This window comes from Argiope bruennichi, chromosome 11 (assembly GCF_947563725.1).
Source record: "Argiope bruennichi chromosome 11, qqArgBrue1.1, whole genome shotgun sequence".
NCBI lineage: Eukaryota > Metazoa > Arthropoda > Arachnida > Araneae > Araneidae > Argiope > Argiope bruennichi.
The window spans coordinates 39,076,248-39,102,975 of record NC_079161.1 but is presented as its reverse complement, the minus strand read 5'-3'; the positions used below and the strand labels follow the sequence as shown (position 1 = coordinate 39,102,975).

The window sequence follows — 26,728 nt, the reverse complement described above, 5'->3', positions numbered from 1 at the left end:
TAAAATGGTGAATGTAATTGCGTTTCATAATTTTTTAAGACTGAATAATGAAAATATCTTTGAAAAACTTCATGAAATGGATCAATATTTCTTTTTTATACATTTATGCAATATGAAGCTTCGAAATTGAAGTGAAGTGTTTTTTCTCTTTCTAACCAAAAAAATGACAACGTAAATATCGATTCCAGTAAATTCGTGCTGGTTTTTTTAAGCGTTTGTTTATTCTAGTGTGATTATCATTTTATTAATATCGTGGTGAGATTTGAAAGTATCGAAGATGTCAGTAGCTTACGTGCCTCCTTCGAAAGGGAGACCTGCTCCATCACCGGCACAAATACAAAAGGTATATAGACTTACGTTTTCTATCTCTGAATAACTAGAGGATGTAAGAAAAAAAATTCTTTATCACATTAAAAGCGTTAACATTTGACAGTTTAAAATAAATTAACTTGTATAATTGTAGTTTCCATGAGATCATTTATTTCTACTTTAAATACTATTTTGTACTTATTAAAATAGTTAAATTATGAAGACGACGGAGACTAATAGTTTCATTTTCGGTTCTCATGTTTTATTGTGTTACAAATTCACATTTCCAAAAAATAATGGATATAATTGTTGATGACATGAAATGTATCTTAAATTGGCGATATTTCATCATGATCATGGAAATTTATTCGATTAATTGAAGCAATTTAAAGTGAAACTATCATGTATTTTATGGAATGCAGTAATTTCGAGATTAAATTTTGATTTGCACAAAGAATTAGTGTTTCCATAACATATCCTGACAGGATATATTTCCATAAATAAAACTAAAAATTTTAAATTAGTAACTTTTTGTTTAAAATTAGAGTAATAGCTATTATAAAAGATTATCTGTACAATAGTAACAGTATATGTATAATGGTGATCCTTTTTTTTTAATTTAGTGATAGACATTACCAATATTCTATAAACTATCTTTGATGTGCTAATTTTCTGATTTTGTTTATGCTACTATACACTGATTTTTAACATTTCTTCATCCTTGAGCTATTTGAATTTTATTTTTTTTAAATGTTACTACATGAAGGAAAACACTATTTATTTTCTAACAAAAGTATTTTCTTTATTTTTCATTCTACCAAATAATTTCTCGTAGGATTTATTGTTTGAAAGTTAAGGTTTGCAGTATTTGTAGTGGCATGCTGTTATATTCTAACTATCTTTGCTCCATCGAACACTCTTAATGTTCCATTCTTCTGAAATATATGTTTTGCTTCATATAGATTTTTATTATGATTTAATGAAAATATAACCAATAAAACATGGTTAATTTTTACAAGAAGATTCCTTAAAGGAATATTGCCAATGAGAATCTCATGCTGTGACTTCAGAAAAATTTCTAAACATTTCCTGTGAAAATGCTTATAGAACTAAAAACTATTTCTTTCTTAAAATTTTTAATATATAAACATTTATGTGATAAGTTCAATTTATCTGTACTTTTAAAATAAATTCGTTTTCTTGTCACTTAATTTCAAACATAAAAGCAGTCTTACTTATGAATTTATAAAAATATTTTTTTTCCTTCAAGTAGAGGTTAGTGTTTCAAATGCACAAAAGTTATAAAAGCTTTTTCAATTTCTTTTTCTTATAATTTTCTGTTTCCTGATGAACATGCTTAATGTGTTTACCAAATATTTGGCATATATTAAATTTAATAAAAAGATATTATCTCAGATTTAAATATATTTTTTCAGTGACTTAAAATAATATGTCTTGATCAAAATAAAAAGATTTTCAGAGTCTAAAAACATCTTTTGCTAAAAATATAATATGTGGTTATCTTTATTTACTTTTTACTTGTTTCAGATGCTGGATGAAAATACGCAACTAATTCAAGCAATCTTGGATTATCAGAATAAAGGGAAACCTGTGGAATGTCACCAGTAAAATATTTTGTTAAAAATTATATTTGTAATATTAAATTCTGTTATTTGATTAAAGTTTATGTAATATTAGTTTTTATTAGTTTGACATATTAAAATATATTTCTTTTCATCTTTAGTTAATCCCTTTTATTTTTAATATGTTTTAATTTTGTAAACTTTTCTATCCATGTAAATGAGTTAGTTAATCGATCTTTAAAATCGACAACCAAATTTTAAATATTCACTAATATTTTAATTTTTATTCATTGCATTAAAATTATTATAGCACATTTTCAATGGGAATTTCAATGGGAAAAAAACATGCATAAAATTTTAAAAATATCAGAGTATAAAACATGAAAGTGTAAGATATGACAGCATTAAGTTTAAGTATTATACAAAAGAATATATATATATTTCAGTGATTACATAACACTGTAGGGTAGTGGTGGTGGTTTTTTTCTGTTTTGAATTGTAGCAGTACATCAAGATAATTTATTCTTAACTATGAAATTTTTAATTTTATTTTGCAAGATATATTTATTTATGATTAAGAAATATAAAATGTTACTTCTGTAACTAATGCTATATTTTAATACTATGAAAATTTTTTATATCTTTAACATTTTGAAGAATGTAAGATAGTTGAATCATTGCTTGGAAATTTCTCTTTAAACGTCTCCTTTCAAATAATTTATATGGATTGGGAAAGTTATGCGTATTTGAGAAACAAAGACAAAAGTTAGTATGATGGATATTTTCATGTCAAACATTTGGTAGACTTGATATTGTGTGTGTGTGAGAGAGAGAATTATGATCTTAGCTTTCCTCACACTAATTTTTATTTATCTCACTTTTATATTTTTTTGATAGGATTTATTACAAAAATAATATTTATATATTTTCAAATTAACTGTTACGTTTTAAGTACTAAAATTGTTGGCTAAGTGATTTTCACATGTGAAAGGAGAATTAATTGTATTTACTTGTTCTACTAGATATCAGCAAATTCTTCATAGAAATTTGGTGTATTTGGCTTCTATTGCAGATGCTGTTCCTGGTATTTTGCCTGTAAATATATATCTTTTTATCCATTTAATATAGATATTCCTTTAAAAAATAGCTTTTTTTTTCTGAAAACTTTTTTTAAACATAAATTATTTATATTTATTTAACTTGTATGTATCAGTTTAAAATATCATAGATTATTTATTCGATTGATTGATTGAAATGTGGCGAGAAACTTTTTTTTTTTTTTTTTTTTTTTTTTGCAACAAACGCCATGATGTCCTAATGCCAAAAAAGTGCATTCAATGAATTATTTATTTTAATTGAAATGGAAGCTTATATTTTCACTTTTGGCTGTGACTATTTAAAAATAATTTTTGGACTTGCTACGATATTTTATTGATTTAAAATCCTTTATATAAAGAAGAAGTCTGATTACCATATTGTGTAAGTGTACAGAAAAGTTTACATTTCTGTCATATATGATGATTAAATAATCAGTTTTATTAACGGTTCAAGAAATTTTATAGTTATGCAATATACTCTCAGTAATCTGGCAATATCACACTAAAGACAAGCTAAGCAAAAGTGCTGGATTAGTAGTTCATTTAAGAAAAATTAAAAATATTTAATTGCAAAGTACCTTTTCTGGTTGAATTTAATGTTTGAAATTACACTAAAAACCATTCTATATTTAATGAATATTTCAAAATCTATTTATTTCATGCCAATCCATATGCAAAAATTTGTTTTTCTTTAATTCTTCTTCTTGCCCTTTTGAAAACATGGATCTTTAGTGGAGCCATATTTGTGTCCCCACCACCCGATCAGTGTCAGATTCTTGAGACTGCTATATGTTCCTTTTCTTTTTTTAGTTTTAACCTTATTTAAACATATTACATATCTATTAAAACTTTAGTAATAATTCAAATTTATAGTTTACTTATGTGATTTCATTACTGTAATCAGATAATATTTGATTCTATGAATCATAAGATGGTGTAAAAGAGATGTATTAAAGAAACATCTTTTATTTTAAATTTAGTTTCATTTAACAGAATATTTATGTTATTATTAAGATTAAATTCTACTAATATTAATTACCTTTCAATGCACTTTGTTCATATAATTGGTTATTTAAATGAGTTAAGTATTAAAATTATAGAATTATTATTTTATTTATAAATAACCATATTTAATGACTTCATTTCCCAACTTTCTTTAAAAAAATATCTTTTATTTTGCAAAGGCATACAACTGTTGTTTTGAAAAAAATTATGGGGTTAAAATAATTTTTATGTCTATTATTGAACAAATTTTATAGTAGTACCTGAGATTCTGCATTACTATAAACATCCAATAAAAGAAGAATTTCTATGAAATTTCATCTCTTATTAAGCCTTGTTATTAAATTCCTATTATATATGTAAAGAATGTTAATTTAAACGTGAGAAAGAATGTATGTATTAATATTGATGAATATAATCTTGATATTCTTTTGCTAGCCTCCTACACCTCAGCCCCATATGCAACATGGGCCTCCAACTCAACAAATGCCAAATGCAGAACCTCCTTTCCAAGGTCATCAAAATCAACCTTCAGGAGGCAACATGAATCAAAGTAAGCGAACAATTTCGATTTAAAATGCTAAAAGGAGTTAGATTTTATGAGCAACTTTAATTGGTATTTAAATTTTAAAACAATCATAAATGTAAGGAAATAATATATTTTAACTGTTATTAAATAAGTATTACAATATATCCTCAGACTAAAAATTGTGTGTTATCATACTTGAAATATCAAAAATAGTTATTTGAAATTGCTATTGAGAATAAAACCAATAATGGTAAGATAGCTGGAGAAATAATTTCTTTTAGATTACAAAAATTGAAAAGAAGTGAAGTATTGTTGCTATGACTCTAAAGTGATCTAAAATTTAGTAGTTTTTCTTTCAACATTTATGAATAATATAATGTCCTTTGCATTAATTTTTATATTATTTTCTACTAATGTATTAACATTTAATAGACATATAAATTCCTTTAATTAATCATTAAATAAATACATCTAAATTACTATTGCTTAAAAAGTAATATATGGTGATAGTGGAAAACTGTTATTGAGGAAAATAAATGAATAATAATAATAATAAAAATAAAATAAAATAACTGATGCGAATTTTAGTGATTCTATATGATCTTACTACTTAAATAAAACATACTACTTTGTTGGATAATTTATAAAGAGTTGAAATTGCTTTATGTAAAAAATTTAGTACAGTAAAGAAACTATACTAAATCTTTTAATATTTTTATATCCATACTTATAATAAAACTCAATATGTTGGCTCCTGTAGGCCTGAACATTCTACCTACAGCTATCAAATATGGAACATGTATACTTTGGTGGCTAGGAAAGTGCACCTTGGAGCAAATTTAAAATTTTTTTTAAATTAGAATTCTAATTAATTAAAAATTATCAAAATAGTGGCATTTTTCCTCTTTAACTTCCAAAAATATTATAGCACAAAATGTATTTTTACATCATATTGAAATTTAAAAATTATATTTTCTATGATACAAATGTTTTTATGAACAAATTAAATTTCTATTTTTAATGAATTTTATAAAATAATTTAATCATATTTCCCAACAATTTATTTTGTGCAAAATAAAAGTAAAATTTAAGTTGCACAAGCGTGTTGCACGTTAATGGGAAAAAAATTAACATTTATCAATGTGTTGCCATCTTTTGACAAAAGCTCAAATTAAAAAATATGTTAACTATCGTACCAAATTAAATATATAAAAATTTTCAGCACATGTCTATATGAAATTAATTAAATATGAAACATGATATTTTTTGAAAAGTAAATGCAAAGAAATGTTTTTTACAATCTTTCACAATACCTATATTACTAATTCAATTAAACAGTTTTATTTAATTCAAATAGGGTTTAATATCTATAAGATGTCTACTCTAATTGGAACCTAAGAGCTAATTTGCTAACCTTTAGTAACATATATACATCTGTTAGCAAATGATCTAGATGAAGTAAATAATTAAATTTTACATAATTTGTGTCAATAAATTACGAATCTTTAGCTTTTATTTAGATACTCTGCTCTGTGAATCATAAGTAACTGAATATCCTTAAGACACCAATATTTTAAATAAAAAGACTTGCACTCCAATCAACTAAATCAATCACTAATGCTGACTGACTTATGAAAATTCCAACATCATTATTCTATAAAAACGAGTAATTATAGATCACTTCATTGACCGTCTCAAAAAATGCAATCATCTTTCAGAATTTCTCAAGAGTGATTGGCCTAGATTAGAACATGTTGATTTTTGTAATATTGTGTTATTGAAAATTTAATAATTCGGTCAGATTTGGATGCAGAAAATATAAAAGTTTATTTATTTATTTAAAGTTGGAGAGTCAAGAATATTTTGCAGAATATGATTTTTTAGGACCTAAGGACTGTTTAAATCTTTAACTTCATAATTTTTTAAAATATATTTATAAACCGAAAAAAAATTATTATTGCTGACAGCATTTAGATCCTTTTAAAAATAAAAATAAAAATTGAATTTTTTATTGAATCCATGAAATTTTTGTTGAATAATTCTTTTGAGATATTATAAATTATGAAAATTATTCTGTTATGCACATAAGACTTCAATGCTGAACGACTCTGCTTTCAGTTTTCATATTTTTTTTCAAAGGCATGTTGGGATTCACTAAAATACGTCTTTATATCAATTGGAGTTTCATTATTTCCACTTTAATTTAAAATTGAATTTTACTAGCATTATAGAAAATTAGAGAGAAGCAAATAATACAATGAACATAACTGCTTAAGGCCTTTATAATAATATAAGTGAATGATATGTCTATCAAAATTTGAAGCATAAAAATATTTTTCTGATAAACCTATTATGAAAACAAATTGCATAAAATATAAATTGAACATTTTAGCTAGCATTAATACTGCCGAACTGGCTGGTCGCCAAAGATGGCTAGTTTACATTATATTGAACTATTTCAGATACTTTTATTTTACTTTTATTTCCGTTATTAATATTTATGTGTATGGGCGAGTCTAAAAATATTGTGTTCAGTAATTTTTAAAAACATGTATTGCTTCACACACATTGAGAATTTTGCTTTCAATTTGCATTTATTTAAAGATTATTTATAAAGTATATTGTTTTTAGATCCGACAATGGGTTCTACTCAAGGAGTTAATGCTAATCAGCCTCATGGCCCAGTATCTGGTGGAATGCAAAACTTCAGCTCAGGCCCTCAACCACCTGTTGGACAACAACGTAAATATATATATATATATATTTTAAATCCTTACTTGTGTGTAAAAATTATGCAATTTTATAGATAATATTTTTATGTGTGTTTTAATTTTGTAACGCTCGTTAATAATATACCCTGCAAATTTAAATATATATTATTTAAGCATAACTTGAATTTAAGGTTATCATTGGAATAATCTCATATTTTAAATTCATTGCCAATAATTGTTTCTAACTTGTTAAAAATAATTTATTTATAGATTTTTGGAATATTGCCAAATATTAACCAGTATGTTTTCTGCAAAATGTCAGTAATTTTTTTCTTCTGTTTGGAGAAAAATAATTGTGGAATTTGATTATTGAACTCCATACAATGAAACATGTCTTAGTCATTGCAAATATTTTATTATGTTTACAAGATATAATAATTCACTATATATCATAATTTGTATTATAAATTGTAGTTTTTTTTTTTTTTTTTTTTTTTTTTTTTTGTAATTTATGTAATTATTTATGTAAGATATATGAAGCAACTTTTTAATTGCTGATTATTATTATTTAATACTAATATTAAATGAAGGTTATATATGTGCAGATGCATATTTTTAAGAATTACCAAAAAATTAAAACTATGTTTGCAATTTTGGAAACATCGTTTGTTTTCCAAATCCCACCTTTTTCTTTAAATATTAAATTTGACATCTACTTTTCAGTTTTTCTTTCTGAAAAAAAAAACCTAATATTAACTAAAAGTATTCCCCTTCTTGTGTATTTTTAATTCCTTTGTTTATAATTTCTTATTTTCTAAAAAACATATATGTTTAAATTATTGCAATAAAATTTAGCATCTTTGATTATATTGATTTAAAACTTGGATTTTAAATCAATATAATTTTAATCAGTTATATTATGATAAAAAAATTGAGATTAACATTTAAATAAAATAGATCAACAGATGGCTGCTGGTGGTCCTACACCTGGTGGAAATCAACCACATGGTCCTCCATCAACTGTTCCTTCGAACTTCAACCCTTCTCCTCCGAATCAAAGTGGACCACATGCTCGTAAGTTTTTTTGCATGTGTTTTTAGATGTTCTGCACTTGATATATGACCTATTATTAAATATACAGAAAAGAAATTCCCATTTATACCAGATTTTAAATTAGATTACCAAATGATTACAATTATTTATAATCACAAAAGGATACTTGGCACTTTTCCACTAGCTTGACAGTGGGCATTGTCTTTCCAAGCATAAAATTTGGTACAATTTTTCTTTCTTTCTCAACTCATTAATTTTTATAACATTTTATTTCTTTTTTTAACAAAAAAAAGTTAAATGCAACGAAAAACTAAATTCCTTTGAAATTCAGATTTGTTAATAAAACACCAAAAAATAAGATCTGTATTACTTTTCTGGCAACACAAAGTCAACCATGAGTGTGCAAATACAACAACATTAATAAAATGAGAGAAAGTAAAACAATAAGTTTTTATGTGTAAGATTATGATATTCAGTATAAATTTTAAGTGGCATTGTCCAAGTACAAAATTTTTTCAGAATTCTGTGGAACAATTACAATTTTTTAAATAAATGTTTAAAAAAAAAATCTGTTGATGAGAAATTTCAAGTATTTGAAATTTGGGTACTTCTGAATATTTATGACTCCTGGATTTTATCACTAAATCAACAAGAATTTTTTTCTTCTGCTTAATAAGTAAGCAATTATTATGATTGGTATCTATTTAAAGAAAAATCAATGAGTAAAAAAAGATACAATTAGTTTTTATAAAGATTTAAAATGATCATATTTATTATTGAATTATATACAAGTAAGAAATAAAAGAAAATTATAAAAAGATTCCTGTATCATTTTTGTTATCATTCCATGAGATTTGACTGTTTTATACAGATATTATTTTCTATTCTTTTTTACCCTCTTAAATTATCTATGTACTTCTTTAAAACAATACCTTCATCTTTGTGCTAATTTAGCATTTCACATTTTTATTATTTTCTTTGCTATTTTTTTAATTTTATCAAATGTTTTGAAATTAGTGTTTTCTAGGGAAAAGTAGTATCTTGTTTGAACTTTTTTTGTCTTTCAGAAAAGTCATTAAGTTTAATTATTATTTTATTGTTTTTATTTAACAAGAAAATATTAATTTTATTCTGCCCTTCTTGGTGAGATGTTATTTGAATATTGAAAATTCTTGCCTATATACTCTTCAATCTTTTTTTAGGAAAAAAAATTAATTTAAGATAATTATCAAAACATATATATGTTTTTGGAGCATTTTCTTTAAATCTGTTTGCATCTTGTTACATTGTAGTATGGACTTTCTTTTGTAAACAAATAAAAATTGTAGATACTCATTTTGCTCAAATTTAAAAAATAAAAAATGACCAAAAAATTGCAGTTGATTAATTTATAACTTTACTTCTATGTAATAATATTTTTCTGAATTTAAAATTGCATCTGATTTTTTGAATTTAATTTAATTTTCTGAATTTAAATTTGCATCAGAAATATTTTTACTTAGTTTATTAATAAGTTTGTTCATTTTACCCTTTTTAGGGCCGTGGGAAGTATGCTTCCTACCAAATTTATCAATCTTTGTATGAAATTATGTAGGTTGGCATAAGTTCTGACACATATTTTTAGTAAGTCAGAAACTTAGATGCTTCAGTTCTTAGACAAAATGATGTGTCTTGATTTGTTACTTAATTATTAATTAACCAAATTAATTAATTAATCAAAATAAATTTATCTAATAAATTAAATGAATCCCTTTCCTTATTCTAATTTCAAGCCTAAAAATATTTTAACATAATATGACTAGAAAAAAAATGACCATTTGAAGGGTTAAAGATATAATACCAAGCTATTTTTTTTTTCAGATCATTTAATTTTGTTACACTTTTAAAATGCAAACATTTACATACAAAGTATAAACATTTGACAAAGTTATTTATTTGTTCTGTTTGGAGCATGGTTACCTGTTCAAAATTTTGTGTTAAAACACTGACTAGTTTTTTTCCTTCCACCATAGGTAGCTCTGCATATGCACATTTGTCACAAAAATAATAAAAGATAGTTAGTAGTTCCATTTTTAGTTATGTAAATAAACAAGGAGCAATTCTTTGTAAACTATTGTAATTTCAGGCAAAATACTAGATGCTCTAAAAGGGTAAAAAAGTATGTTTTTTGGCTTAATTTCTTAATGGTGAATTAATCAAATAAAGGTTTGTGAAATTGTCTTTCTTGATGGAAAATTTTACTAATTCTTTTTTCTTAAAGCCATTTATATGACAATATATGCTATGTCTATCAGTTACACCTCATGTCTGATAGAGATAGATAGTATTACAAAGAAAATAAAGCTAGTCAGTGTTTCCAATAAAAAAATTGTCTTTGATGTAAAAAACATTGAATTTTTAAGGAAATTTCTCAATGAAACAGTGGATTTTAAATTTCCACCATGTTGTAGCGTATTTTCATATAAAAAAATATATATTGTGTTATTTTTCTGGTTAATTATTCATTTGGGAACTATCCTGAACAATAAATTATATTTCTCAAGAAAAAAAATGAGAATAAATTTTCTCTATAGATCTATAATCATGCATCAGAGTCCTGTATGTGGATTTTGTTGGTAGATTATTTGTATTGCAGTTATTCTAAGATAGACTTCTCAATAATTTATTAGCTTTTACTGTTAATTATGTCTAGTTATTGTTGGATATATATGTTATTCATTAAATATTGAATCAGTTCTGTTAAAATATTTTATTTTATGTGTATTTAAAGTTTCTTAAAAAAAAAAAAAAAAAAAAAAAACATTTTTATTATTTTGAAAGTTGTCATAAAGCTTTCTTCGTCCAAACTTTAATATTTATAATTAAAAATAAGGAAGAAATCACATTAGCTTAAATAACACCACCAATGTTTAAAAACCCAATTAAATATTTTAAAATATATAATTGATATTTCATGCACTTAATTATTTCTAATTCTGGAGTTGTGGAGAAATATCTTCTGTTAAAAATCATTAAATGATTTTTTTTTAAATTAGTATTTAAAAAAAAAGTTGTAATCACTTTAAGAAGTCCTGTTCTATGTTAGAATCAATTGCATATATAATTGTCCTTGGTCATAATTTTCAGCTGCTCTTATTTTTTGTGTCTGTGTGCTTGCTTTCAGATCAGCCCATGCCTAATAATCAGAATCCTAATCAACCTCATGGACCCGGATCTAATTTTAATTCTGCTTCTCAACCCCCTAATGCACAATCTCGTGAGTGTCTTAGCATTTTATTGTATTTGCTTATATCATGTATTGTGTGTTTTTTGTTATTTATATTATTTATAAATTATATATTAAATTTATTTACAAAAGTTTAGTTTTCTTATTTTAAATAGGCACTATATTAAGATTGGGTATTATTAATATGTTTTTTGTGTGTGTGTGTGATAATTTCAAATTAAGTAATTTCTTAATTTCTTGAATTTTGTCTTCACTGTAACTTTGGTTTTTGCAGGCTTTTAATTTTCTCACAGAATCGAAACACTGAAGTTTGCAAATTTCTTGAAGTTCTTTCTCATGCTCTTTCTTTCATCCTTTTTGCTTATCTATTTGTTCTATCTGGATTTTGCTTCCTCCATGGTTTGGAAAAAGAAATCTTGATAAAAGTTAAAAAATTGAGTTGCATCTATGAAATTTTAAAGAATAAAAAGTGTTTAAAAAGTCAATTATTGTTGCTTCATTGGCTATACTGGTGAACATTTTGATATTGTGAAAATTGTATACAATATCGTTTTTCATACTCATATATTCGTGTGTGTGATACAAATTGTCTGCATTCTTAAAATTATTTTCTAACCTCTTGATTTCAATCTTCACTTTTAACTTCTGAGTTGAATGGAGTTGTGACTTTCTATACTTCTTGTAAATTCTGTAACTTAAACTATCCACTGCTGAGCTACAGTATCGTATGAAGATAATGTGGTTAAAATAAATGTGCCTTGCTTGAGCTAGAATTGAATAAGATTGAATCTTTTCAAGATATGTAAACTCGGAATGCTTTTGAACTCTTTCACACTCACACACCTTCTTTATCTGATTGTTTGCCCTTTTTTTTTTTTGTGAGTGTGTTACTCTAGTGTTGCTTATAGATTCAAATAAAAATAAAAAAAACTTTTAGACGTACTAAAAATTTAAAATGCCTAGAAAAAGAAAGTTATGATTTAAAGAGCCCCCGCTCCCTGTATTTTTGTCTGTCATAGATATGTACTAGGAGGCTTTGTTGTCTTTCTCTCGCCAACCCTGATTTTGTTGATAACATATGCATTGTTCATCAGTTGTAGTTAGCAAGTTTTTAAAATCCACTGGCCATTCATTCATTGTTGGAAGCTTAATATTTCCATGTTCAAAACATATATTTTCTGATCTTCTGATTCAAAACTCAAAGCCCCGCAATGAGAACATTATTTGCTTAATATCTCTAATATCTAAATATTTAATCAATTTTTCACATTTTGCCACAAACTAAGCAGCTTTGCAATCAATTTTCCTCAAAGCCCCGCAATGAGAACATTATTTGCTTATACCTCCAATATCTAAATATTTAATCAATTTTTCACATTTTGCCACAAATTAGCAGCTTTTCAATCAATTTTTCTCAAAGCCCCGCAATGAGAACATTATTTGCTTATATCTCCATTATCTAAATATGTAATCAATTTTTCACATTTTGCCACAAACTTAGCAGCTTCGCAGTCACTTTTCCTTTTCGGATTACCAGATTTTCGCTCAGTCTTACTTCACTTTTTTTTTCTTCATTTGATATAGATGGATGCTCCATTTCTATTTTTAAAAAAACAGTGCAAAGTTAGCACATGTATTACTTATGTATTCAAATAATTGCTAGTCAAGAGATGAAAATTTTCTGTTACTCAAAAAAAGATAACCAGAAAGCTATTCATTAGTGTTGCCACAAATGGTGTGTATAAAAGTAGAATTAATAAAGTTTTTTTAAACTCATTTGGTGTTAATTAAAGCTTTACTTTAAGGTTTTTTGACACCATTTCAGTGTCAAGTGCACTATAAATACTTACTATGGAATAATAATAATTTTCATTAAATATTTCAAACAATTCTGGCTAAACAAACCTCAAATATCATAGCTCAGGTGACTCACTCTCTGCCAATCCAAAGTGAATAAAAAGTATTTTTTACATTTAAAAGAATTATATAGTAGAGGAATATAATCTAGCAAAATTACTATTCTTTATATAAAATAGTATAATCAATATATATTATATAAAGCTTTGTATTTAAAACTGGAGTTTATTTTTTTTTGTCAGAACTCATTTCATTACACAAAGATTTAATAATTTATAAATCTCTATTGATTGGTATTAGTGTCATGTAGTTTTCTTCATGCTCTCATTTTAAGTTGTCATTAACGTAAGATATTTTGAATAATTTTTAGTCCCCTAATTTTTCACTCATTGCTACCATTGAGATATGTATAATAATACAAAATGGTCTCGGATCAGTATCCTCATGCAATTGCCACACTTCTCAATGGTTTAATCCAGCATTGAGTTTATTTCATTTTCTTTTGTTTCCTTCTGGACTTCTTTAATTAACTGATCTAATAGGATTTAAATTTGGATCAGCTCAGACCTTTGTTTAATTTTAGGCCTACTTCCAAGATAGCCCCCCCCCCTTTTTTTTTTTTTTTTTTTTTTTTTGCAGGATGATTCTTTTAGAAGTGTTTTCAATAGAGTCAGATTGCCTATTTCAATAGTATTAATTTTATAAATTTACTATCAGTATTCTTAAAACAATTGCATTGATTTTTGTTATAATTTTATTGTTGCACATTATACAACTCTATTCTGTCATAAATATTTCTTTAAATTTTTTTTTCTTTTTTTCTTCCGGAACTCACCAAAAAATAGATTTTGTCTCTGAATATCACCCATATCTCTGATGCATAAATCAAAATGGATCTGACAGCAATTTTATATTGTAATATTTTGGTGTTTGTTAAGGTTAGATTTCTTGAATCAAATCTTTATAAAATTGGATCTGAGACAAGTGAAATTTTCAACAACTTCATATTCTATGACAATAAGAAAATTAGAGCTGTGGTCATCTGCTTAGTGTATGGCATTGAATTTCTTTTTTCTTTCTTTCTTCCTTTTACCAAACTTATTATTTCATAGAATGTGCAATTATATCTGAAGGTTTTAATTTTTTGTTGAATGTTTTAATTACTGTTTTTATCTGAATGTTTAGAATAATAAGCATTTATCTGTTTGAAGTTATTTATTTCACTTTTACTTTAAGCTTAATGTGTAACACCATATATTTCACCTATAATTAAGACACTGTCTGGCTAAAAAGCATTTCTAGATTGAATGTTGATTGTATATTTGTTTTTGCCCTATGCATGGTATAACATAGTCAAATCTGGCTCTTGTGCCTTTCAACACTTAACCAATTTTATAAACTGTGAATTGGTATATCCTTTATGATTTTGTGATAGGTATTGGTTTATAAAAAGATGATATTGTTTTTAATTATATTTAAGTTATATGTTGATTTATTCTTTATATTACCTATTATGTAGGTACTAGACCATTTGATCCCTCCCCTTTCCACAATAGCTAGTATGACCTTTCTATATTGAAGTCATTAAGGTGTCACTTCCATCATATAGCTAATTTGCAATGTCTAATCATGGTTCATTTCTATTCCTCTATTCTAATATATTACTATTTTTTCATAGATCCAAATATGCCGCAAGGTCAGAATGTTGTTGGAAATCAGAGCCATGGACCAGGTGGACCTCAGAGTTTCAGCGCTGTATCACAACAACCTCCTGTGGGACATTCTCGTAAGTTTATGCTTTATTTTAGCGTTTACTCAGTAGGAGCAAGTGGTTTCTTTTATGCTACCTAGTTTCTATATTATTCAACTCAATAATGTGCTAAAGAAGTGTATAATATTTCTGATAAAAACACAAGTAGATATTTGAGCCTAAAACTCACCTGAATTAACTTTTGTTGTTTAGATTGTTAATTCAGTTTTCATACATACAGCATTAACAAAGGAAGTTTCTATTAATATAAGCTAATTATAATTCTTACATTAATCTGTATTTTATTGATTCCACTCATGTTGAGATGTAGATTATACTTATGATTTAATATGCCTTTGAAGAAATAAGTTTGGATATTTTAAGAGATCTTTTCATTTTTTTTAACTTCCATTTATTTAATATTATTTTTTATGTTTATAGCTGGACCACAGCAGCAGTATCAACCACAGCAGCCATATCCATCCAGTCAACCTCCTCCACAGCAACAGCAGCAGCAACAACCTCCTCCTCATACTCAATACAATAGCAGTCCTTCTCCCCAAAATACTTATGTCCAACAACAGCAACAACAACAACAGCCCCCACCTCAGTCACAGCAGCAACAAAATCATCCTCCTTCCAACTATAGCAATCCATCTCCCCAAAGCTATCCAACTCCTTCAAGCCAATCTCAGCAGGGGTATGGCCCTAGCTCCTCTCCACACCCCCAGTCAGCTCAACAACCACCGCCACCATCTCAGCAACAGCAGCAGCAACAACAACAACAACAGCAGCCACAATCTCAGCAGCAACCTCCACAACAGCCACCACAAACTCCTCAGCAGCAGCAGCAGCCACAACAACAGCCACCATCACATCAACAACCTCCAAACCAGCAACCTAATCCTAATTCAAACTATCCAGGTCCTGGTGGTAGTCAGCCTCAGCCTCAAGGAAGTTTCAATGTTCCGCCAACATCAACCGCTTCACAACCACAGCCCTATACTTCTCAGTCATCACATACATACAACCAAAACCAACAATATGGGCAGCAGCAGCAACCATCTTCCAATGCTACTCAGTGGTATAACAGCCAGAACAACCAACCATATGCCCCAACCACTTCTTCACAGCCTGGATATCCTTCAGGTGGCCCCATATCCCAAAATTATATGGGCCATTCTCAAAATTTCCAACCACCTTCAGGAAATTCTTACAATTCTCCACCATCTACAACTCAATCCAATTATGGCCCTCCTCCTCAACAGCAATCTAATTACATGCATCCCTCTGCTGGTTCTAATTCTACCCCTCCACCATCTTCCACACCCCAAAGCAGGTTTCCAGCTAATTATGGCCAGGGCAGTTATGCTCACTATAGGCCTACTTCACAGCCATCTTCGATGTCTCATCCTAATATGAATAATCAGATGGGGCCACCAGCTGGGCATAGGCAAGCTGGGCCAAATGCTAATTCTCAAGCATACAACTATGAGCAGAATCCAGCCTACTCTCAGTATCAGTCGCAGTAATGCAGTAGTGGCGTTGTGTGAAAATATGAGATGATTTTAGCTTGATAAGAAAGCACATTTGTTTTATCCTCCCCCCCCCCTTTTTTTACTTGGAGGTTTTGTTGTTGTTATTTTAATATAATTAAAAATGTGATTTTTACTTCCAAGAAGAATAAGTGATCTTTTGCTAATTATACATATAATTTAAATTTGGTTTTATCCTTATGGTCATTTTAGTTTATCTATTTTTAGATTTCATTCTTGAAGTTAATTTTTTAGGAATTTCTTATAGTGATTTTAGATTAAGTTAATGTTGTCTTTCATTGGATAATCATACCATTAATTAATTATGTGTATTCATATATTATTTAGTCTGATTGCATTATTAATATATCCTGTTTATTATTCGTATTTTACTGTTTTTCATGTGCAGAAATTTGGTTTTTGTTGATAATGATAAACTGGAAGTCACAGTGAAAAACATAAGTGATTGCATTTATGGCAAATGCAGTTCTGTTTGTGTATTTTCTTTTCAGCACATGGCTAATATAAAAATATTATAAAATTTAACAATTTCTATCTAATTTAAAAATATTTTTAAAATGTCTGTTTAAATTTATAATATTTTTTTTAAAAATATAGATTTGTTTCATTTTAATGATGCTTTTAACTAAATTCTCTTTGAATATATAATTTATTTTTAAATACTGTCAAATTCAAAACTATATAACAGAACAAAGACTTGCCAATGCTATTAGTTTGAGTCATCAGATACTGTTTTTTTAAACTTCTACAAAACCTGTATAATTTTTATTCTCAAGATAGACAAACAGAAAAATTGGAGAGTAAGTTTGCATACCTTATTAGATTGTGATTTTATAAATTATGACGTATTGTTCTGTGGCAAAGCATAAACAAAAAACATAAGATTAATTTGTATAGAAAATTATAATTCTTAATTGATGCTTCAGTTGATTATTTAAATATTTCTAGTGTTCATTTACTGTAATCAATTTTATTCTTTCTACATGCTTCTCATATTTAAAATATGGTGCAAATATTTTCTTACAAGTTTTGTTTTTAAAGTAATATAATTATGTGTATAAAAATTGTTACAGAAATAATATTATTTATTTCAAAAATGAACTAATTGATAAAGTTATTTAAAGGTAAATCATAAATAATTAAAACTTAATAAGTGGGTTTTATGTGGCACAACTGAATTTGGGTTACTCGGGATGTTTTCAAAATGTGCACCATAAATCAGGCGTTTATCAAAGTTTTAGAGATTTCTATTTAAAAGCTTCTGATATCGTAACATTTCAAACAAAAAATAAAAAGTGTTGTAAGCCCAAAATTGGGAAAGAAGAAACGAAGCAAAAATGCATTGAACTAAATGAAAATTTAGTTTAAAGCAGTTGTTTGTAATAACTTTTATGACATATTTTATTTGGAATGATTTTCTTAATCTTTCTTATTTAAAATTGCTAAATTTTGCTATGAAAATAACATGAAAATTTTCACAATTTCATTTAAGGTCATAATCTTTGATATAGAAATTTGTTGGCTACCAAAAATAATGCATTTGAAGTCAAATAATTGTGATTGTTTTGTGCCACACATTATATAATTAATTCAAAGTCTCTTTGAAGTTAAATAGAGCCATATTCAAAGTCTTGAATGTGGGCTCAAATATGATAATATATGTTTAAAATCTGAAATTTGTAACTTTTGCAGCATAATTTTTGGTTGTGCTTGTGTAATTATTATTTCCATGTTTGATAACTGTTTACTGTGTAAATTTTCATGTCCTGCCATTACTTTTTTTTTAAATAAATATTTCCTTTAGTTAAATTAATCTTAAATTTAGTGTAATCATATTTAATCTATAGGTATTGTATATATATTGAAGGGTGCTTAATATTTCTACGGTTTTTCCAGTGTATGGCTCATTTATATGGTACTCTCTTTGTTCCTGCTATGTAACTGATGCTATAATCCTTTGATACCATTTACTAGACAGCACCTGATCCTGTGTGTAAATGTATATCATGAAATGCCTCTTTTCTATTAGAAATGGGGCAGTCAATATATATATATAACAGGTACAGCAACCTGTTGTGCAAAAAAAAAAATGAATATTTTGAATTAGAGGTTATTAGATTTGGCTCCGTATTGGCATGAAATATAACTTTTCTTTTAGAAATAAAACAGCTATAATAGTGGAAATGTTGATAAAAAATTGAAGATTTTGAACAATAATGTTTGCTAGATTTCTCATGAAATGCCAATTTTCTGTTAAAAATGAAGCATCCAAAGCTTGCGATAAATATAATTACATTGTATGGAAAAGTTTGCAAAAAACTACATCCTTCAAAACCTTGAGTTGCTAAATTTAGCACAATTTTAATATTGCAAACTAATGGGAAAAGACTTACATTTCATTTACACATTTTTATGATGCTATTTGAATCTTTATTGCATCTTCAATGCTAGATTGAAATTCTTTTCATGTTATAATAAGGACTGGTTTATGGAGAAAACACAACTATGATTCATGGTGATAATTTGTTTATATTTAAATAAGCTTTTTTTTTTTAATTATTTAATAAGATTAATGTGCTTATTGGCTTTTTTTCTAGCATTTTAAACAGTTAAAAAAAATCCCATTTAGGAATTGTTGATTTATCATTCTCAAAGTAAAAAAAATCATTAAATTCATTGCATAAAATTTGCATTTCATTTTTGATTTGGAGCTGGTATTTCCTTATATTCTTGTTTCTCCAGTAGATGATTAGAACAGGGTTTCCCAGTCTGTGATACATGTGTCAATAATAGTTCATTATACTTTTTTTATTGAAAAAAAAAAAAAGATGTAAATGAATGTAAAATAATGTCTCTTTTAACATTTTATTTTATTCTGATACAATTTTTCATTCTGGAGCTCGCGGTGGTGACCATACTGGACATATGATAGTTACAACTCTGGGGTTAATACTGAGACACTAAAATAAATAAGGAATATTTCCAAGAATTTATCGTAGACTAATAGTAGCATCATATGGCTATTAATTTAAGTAAAAATTTCACTTATGAAAGAATTTGAATATTGTAAATTTAAAATATATTTTTCTTTCATTATAATCACTCTATTTGGTCTGTAGTTTTAAACAAAAAGAAATCTTTTTATGATGATACATATATTCAAAATGTATCATCATGGAACTTATTTAACTGCAAAATATTCTTCTTAATGTGGTGTGAAAACCTCTGGTTTAAAATATTTTCATTTCAGAAATGGCCACAAAAATAAATTTTCATCCTTAAAAGTTTTTCTGAATAAGGCCATCAATTTTTAATCAGGTTATCAACACATTTAAAATGTATCTAGTGATAGTGTTACTTATTTGATGAAAGTTTCTGTTTCCCCCTCCCATTTGTGAAATTATGTGTATAGTGTAAACGAAGTTGTGGGCTTTGTAGCCCTAATTTGCTCATATTTTTCTACTGAAAATGAATGTTTATATATGTTATCTTGATGTTCTTGCATAGTGTCAACTTATTTGTTTTTTAATAATTCTCAATGCACCAAATTAAATTGGTGAAATCTAATTCATGTTACTTCCTCCCTCCAAACAGCAATTGTCTGAAACATCATTTTTTTTTTTTTCTTTATTGCCCGAAGTTGCAAATTGAGTTTTCTTAATATTTTAAAAATTGAATTGAATTTTAAATTTTTTTATTTAGTTTGAAATGTACAGAACCTTATAAAACCAAACTCGTGAATTTAGCATTGAGCATTAAGCTTATAATTAATCATACCGGTGGTAAATTACATTTACAGTGCAAATTGCAAAATATAATTGAAAGATGGCTATTTCTTTCTTTATTGTTTTCTGCTATTTGGGAGTAAAGATACTTATTTCCATTGATTATATTGTTTTAATTTTTCCTAAAATTTTTAATGCTTCAGTTTCCTAATTTTAATTTTTTCTATTTAAATAAATTTTAGATATTTTTATCAATTATATAAAACAATATAATGTTGAAAACAATAAAACAAAATCTCCATTGCCAATCTAATTTGCCATTTTCATTTAAAATCAGCTTTAACACATGTATGCTGACATATTTAATATTTTTGTGGCTATGTTTATGATCTCTCTCTCTCTCTCTTTTTTCTTAATGAACTGGTCAATTTACTTTTGCATTTTAGCACATTTTTATGGCATCATTTTAATTATTTATTTTAGGTTAGTTTTATGAAATTGCATGTTTTTATTTGTTATGACATCTGACAGAACTAATCACTAAAACCGGTTTGAAATAATGATCCACCGTTCGAAACAAAAAAGAAATACCAAAAGAAAATAACTTCTAACTGTACCATAAGGTAAGAACAGAATGGCGTGCAACATAGAAGTCTAATAACATTGTTATTTATTGGGAAATTCCTCACCTATCATCTTTTACTAAGCCCATTACTATATTTAGTAGAATTCTCATAAACACTTCATTCTGTTCAAGATAAAATGCATGATTGCATAATAAAATTTCAGACCTCAGCTCATCAATCTTTGCTACAATACAATATAAATTTTTGAAATTTATGATCCCATAATGATTTATTTTTCATTCACACACATGAAAAAAAAAATAGTTGTATGAGTCACTAAACACCAAAACAGTATAACAAATGCTGCTGGGCAATTATATATATGTATATATATACAGTTTTTACCAACTATGATTTCGATCTTTTCTTAAATTAGAGAAAGAGGCAAATAAGGCAATGAAAGTTTGGAAGGAGGGAGTATTAATTGTTATGAATGAGCAATATAAAAAATTGGCATAAACATTTGTTAGATTCAAAAATTGATAAATCTCATCTAATGTTCTGTATTTATGATTACATGTTAACGTTCATTTATGCAAAAAAATTTCAAGAGTAATTTTCGTCTACAGATTTTGATATCAATGGCTAAAAAGTTCAGTGATATCTTAAACTGTTTCTTTGTTGTTTTTTTTATTGCTACTTAGATCAATATAATTCTTTACACGGCACATCTAATTTCAATTGTCCTTAGCATTCCAATTTAATAATCATTATTATTTTTAAATAGAAGAAAATATAGATATCTACAGGTGTCAATGTCTCTTTTCTTGGAACAGTGGTTTTCAAATATTTGGTGAGATTGATTAATTTAGAATATGTGCTTGACTGATTGTGATTTTTTTTTTTTTAATCCTGCAAATTTATCAAAAAATTAATGAGAATTGTCTCATGGAATTGTTTTACTTTGACTACAGTTTAATTGAGCACATTTAAAGAAAGTTCTATTTTGCTCTTAGTAAAGCAATTTTTAATTCCGATTTATTAGTAAAAACCAATCATCATTTGTAATACAAAATGTAATATAAAAGAAAAGAAGTTCAATTTTGTTGAATACTTAATGTTGATATTAAATTACCAGGATTTTGCATCTAAGCTTAAAAATATGAGTAGTATTTGATGTATTTGTACAATCCTAAAGTTTCTTGAAAATTTTACCACATATTAATTAATGTGTCCCCTTTATTTGAAAACCACTGATAAATATTTTGCATCATCTTTAATTCTTGTCGTTCTTGAAATTTCTGTGTGTTGTAAAGTAGATGTCTGTTTTTGCCTGCTTACTGGTCAAAACAACTTTCCTGAAATCATTCTGTCCCATTAATAATGTCTAAATAAGTGTATTATTTCATTAACTTCATCCTGATTCTTCGTGTTTAAAAATATATATATACAAAATTTTGTGAAGTCTAAAAAATGTATCGTATAATTAATTGTGTAATTTGGTGAATTTCTTGTTCTTTCAACTATAGATGTGTAATTTTTATTTCTTTTATTCTTTGATTTATTATGAAATAGAATTAAAGTCTTGGATTTGCTTACATTTTTGATATTATTATTCGATTGATACTTATCTGATAAAAAATAGCATTTTTTGGTGAAATATGTATTAAAAAATATAATGATATGTATCTAATTATTCTCTTATAGAAATGTTTTCAACATTTTTTTATTATTATTATTAAACTTATATCCATTTGTATTCTGTTGCTTTCCATCTTCACTTTTCTTCAAAATTTTCTGAAGTATCTATCTGTGGTGCTGTGATGTTTTTATTTTGTCAATCTTTAATAAAATTCTTGATATTTGTATTGTGTATGCGAGTTTATTTACTACCGTCGGTCCTAAACATTGAATTGAATTGTTGAATACAATAATTATGTTTCAGGAATTCAGACATGCCTTGCAATATATATATATATATACAGGTGGTTATCAAAATAATGGAAACACCTTAGATTATAAAGAATCATTTATTAGTATGATAAGGACCACCTTTGGCATGTAATACCGCTTGGATTCGCCTAGGAATCGATTCATACAAGTGTTGAATAGTGTTTAGAGGAATATTGTACCATTCTTCCTGAATATATTGCGAAAGTTCTGGGAGAGATGCTAATTGGAGGATATCGATTCTGTATTGAACGCTCTAAAATAGACCATAAAGGTTCAATTATATTGAGGTCAGGTGACTGTGCGAGCCAAGACAGATGTTTAATTTCATCCTCGAGTTCATCAAACCATGATTGGACAAGTCTGGCTGCATGGATAGGCGCTACTGAAAAAACAAGAGACGCGCACTCGGTTTAAATCGCTGACAGATAACTGTCGGCGGACTTGTAAAGTGCCACAAGTCACAACACAAAAAATAAGCAAGAAGGGTTTCCCAGAAACTTTCTCATATGCTCTACAATTAAGATGTTATCCCCCACCCCCTGTTAAAATTAAGGATTTTGGGGACGAATGAGGTAAATGCTTTACTTGTCATTATTGAACAAAAGTTACAATACATATATTTGCCATGAATCTAACATTTTTACTGAATGTATCGTGCAAATATGTATTTCGAAGCGCCTTTTTGACAAAAGAATAAAACCAAAATCTGACACTGTAGTATCAAATTTTGGTAGTATTAAATTTCGGTATGCTAATTTGTGACTACAGTTGCAATCACAAGATATCATACCGAATTTCGTTGATTTAACTCATTCCGTTTATGAGTTATTGCGCTTGTATTCGTATATATGAGAACGTATAGACAGACCGACTGTCAACCCTTTTACAGATTTGCTCAAAATTTGATTATTTTAGACACATATTACATTTAATACATGAAACATATGTACTAAATTTTATCTATCTAGATCTTTAAGTTTTGTAGTTATTGAGCTCACTTTTAATCGAACAGCTAAACAGATTTCGAATGGACGCTTTTCCTTCAAACTTTCATAAAAATGTGCATATTTGTTTGTTATTCCATTTACCAAATTTCATCTGTCTAGATCAAACCGTTTTTGAATAATCGTGTTTATAGGCAGAGTGACAGATAGATATATTGCCAAAATCATGTGTTTTTCGAACTTAGGGTGTCTGAAACTTGGAGATTCGTCAAAATTTTGAGTTCGAATTGTTTGATGATTGCCATACTTCTTTTATGCTTCGTATGCGAGAAAATAAAAATGGTTGACTAATTTGTTATAGGGCAATGATTCCCTTTATAGCTGGCCTTGTTTTGAAATATAATGAGGAAAATTGAAAATATATACTTTTTGTGTATTCCTTTCCATCAATTGCATCCAAAATTTGATATAAATCTACAATTTTGGCTAAAAAAATTATCTGCTATCAAATTTTATTCTCCTAAATCACTGAGTTATTGAGTTAAAGCATACATTTACAAGCGAATATACTGACCAAAGGGCTCTTCCCGTTCTTTGACAGATTTTTATAAAATTTCCGCATTTTTGTTGATAAATTTTTATACCAAATTTCATCCATATAGCTTTCTCCGTTTTATTCTATTATGTTCGCTGGCATAAAGACTGATTTCTTGTATGCGGATTTCTTCATCAGTGCACAATGAGCAAATTTTGATATAAATCCATAAATTTGATAAGACTACAAATCAAATTCCATCATTTCAAATCGATGTATATTATTGAAGCCACGTGTTCACAGACAGATTGACAGATATAATTCCTCAAATGTGTTTTCGGACCCAGAGAGGCTAGGATGTGCAAATTCATCGGAATTTTGAGTTCGAATAATTAGAAGATTTGATACTTCCTCTGCCTATATTTCTTATTTGAAAAATTAAAATAAATAAATTGATTTTAGGATCACAGAGAAAAATTTAAACTACTAAAGAGACCCTGAAAGACCAAATGGAGCTCATGGAAATTATCTAAATTTACAGTTTAATTGTCGACAATATTGTCGTACTGCTCTCATATGCCAGCTACTCTAACAGATAAGTAAAACTGACTAAAATATAAAATTTTGTGAATGCCCACTTTTCTATACTTCTACTTTCTTGTATATGAAATATATAAAGAAAATGTATTGTAATCGTCAAAAAATGCGAAATAAAAATTGAATCTTAACTTTTTAGACTTTTCTGAGTCTAAAAAGCCCATTTTTGAAATTATATCCTTCTGTCTGTGCAATTTGAGCTGGATGGATGACATTTGGTGTATGATCTTTCTACAAACTTGTATATTTTTATAAAATTTTGAACGATACTTATTTACGGGCAGTCTTTCAGTCTGACTTTTCTAATAAATTGAACATGATAACTACTAAATGTAAACAGCTAAACGAATAAAATTTGATGCACAGATACATCAAATTTTGAACCAAATCCATCAATGATTTGACCGTCTGTCTATCTGTGCTTTCTCATGCAAGTAAATGCGATGATTAAGAAAGACAATGACTTAGATAAATGAGATTTAGTGTGTGTCCTTATTATTAAAATTGTCGTTCTATGTCAAATTTTGTGTTTAATCTTTCGAAAAAAAAGAAGGTGCTCAAAGTGTCACTTGGTTTTCTTCATTATGTCATGGAAAAGTTCATGAGTGGATACTCAGAAAATAAAAATCTGAGCACTCGTGAGTTCACAAGGCTCCCAGCTGGTTGTAAGGGTAGGGGATAAAATCTCCATTAAAGAATATACGGAACTCTTCGTGGAGATCAGTATTTGTATGTTTATTAAATTGGTGACATTAAAAAAGACAAATTTTTAAATTTTGAAACAGTGTAAAACTTATTTTTGTGAATTAATGTTTTCGGAAATAATCGCAGAGAAATTGCAACTTCAGCTATTTTAAATTAATTAAAATTCTTATTAAGAATTAAAGAAAAACGCCGCGAGATGCATATTTCCACTCTCCAAAGTATATAGTTTGTTCCGAATTCGGTAGCTATACATCAAACGGTCTGGTCTATACAGCGCCGAAATACACACACACACATACATTATTAATAGTAGAGTTCGTGGTAGCAATAGAAATAGAGACAAGAATTCTTTTATCGTCTGAAATATTTTTAAAAATTAAATTTAGAATAAGAATGGAATTTTAAAAGCCGTTGATATCTTACAATCTATCGAATTTTAAAAACCATTCTTGTTTTAATGAACATTTAAGATGATTGATGAAAACAATTCATTAAAAATTTCTGATTCACCCATTCGCGATGATTTGAACCATTTATCACAGCCTGAAACTGTTGCTGTCGTCAAACGTCTCATTTATTTGCTCACAAAAGAGTAATTGTCTTTCCTTTCGCTTGAATTTGAGCGAAGGAATGTTTTTTTTTAAAGTTTCAAGAAATATCTCCTCCAGATTTTTCGTTATTCAAAGTTCTATACTTTCATAATTGCAATATTATTTATTTGATGTTTCATAGAAAATGCAAGCAAAAATGACAGGAAATTTTGACGATAGGAATTTTATTAAAACAAACTAAATAAAAAAACGTTTATAATCATCATCATCATTAAAAAAAAACCGTTGACAAAATAACAAAAGTATTTAAAAAAATAAAGAGTAATTCCATGTTTATCATTGCTTAGCAATGAAATACGTGTAAATTTTCTTTTTTCAAAATCGTCTGCATCTTTCAATTACTTATTAAAGTTTGAAAATTAATAAAAAAGGAATGAAAGGCTTCACAAAAATATAATTAGTATCATTAAAAAGGTAAA

At 27.1% G+C, this 26,728-nt stretch overlaps 1 protein-coding gene across 2 annotated transcripts; it reads left to right on the top strand.

Moving 5' to 3' along the window:
- Positions 1-153: 153 nt before the first annotated feature.
- Positions 154-22,730, top strand: LOC129956987 (proline-rich protein 2-like). Of its 2 annotated transcripts, XM_056069081.1 has the most exons (9): positions 154-343; positions 1,858-1,934; positions 2,915-2,987; positions 4,430-4,544; positions 7,152-7,262; positions 8,189-8,305; positions 11,448-11,540; positions 15,046-15,153; positions 15,559-22,729. In XM_056069081.1, exons 1-9 carry the CDS (start codon positions 278-280, stop codon positions 16,647-16,649), a joined length of 1,851 nt encoding a protein of 616 aa, XP_055925056.1. In that variant the 5' UTR covers positions 154-277; the 3' UTR covers positions 16,650-22,729. The 2 variants fall into 2 exon arrangements, with proteins under 2 accessions (XP_055925056.1, XP_055925057.1); XM_056069082.1 differs by lacking the exon at positions 11,448-11,540 and having other exon boundaries at positions 15,559-22,730.
- The last annotated feature ends 3,998 nt before the right edge of the window (positions 22,731-26,728 follow it).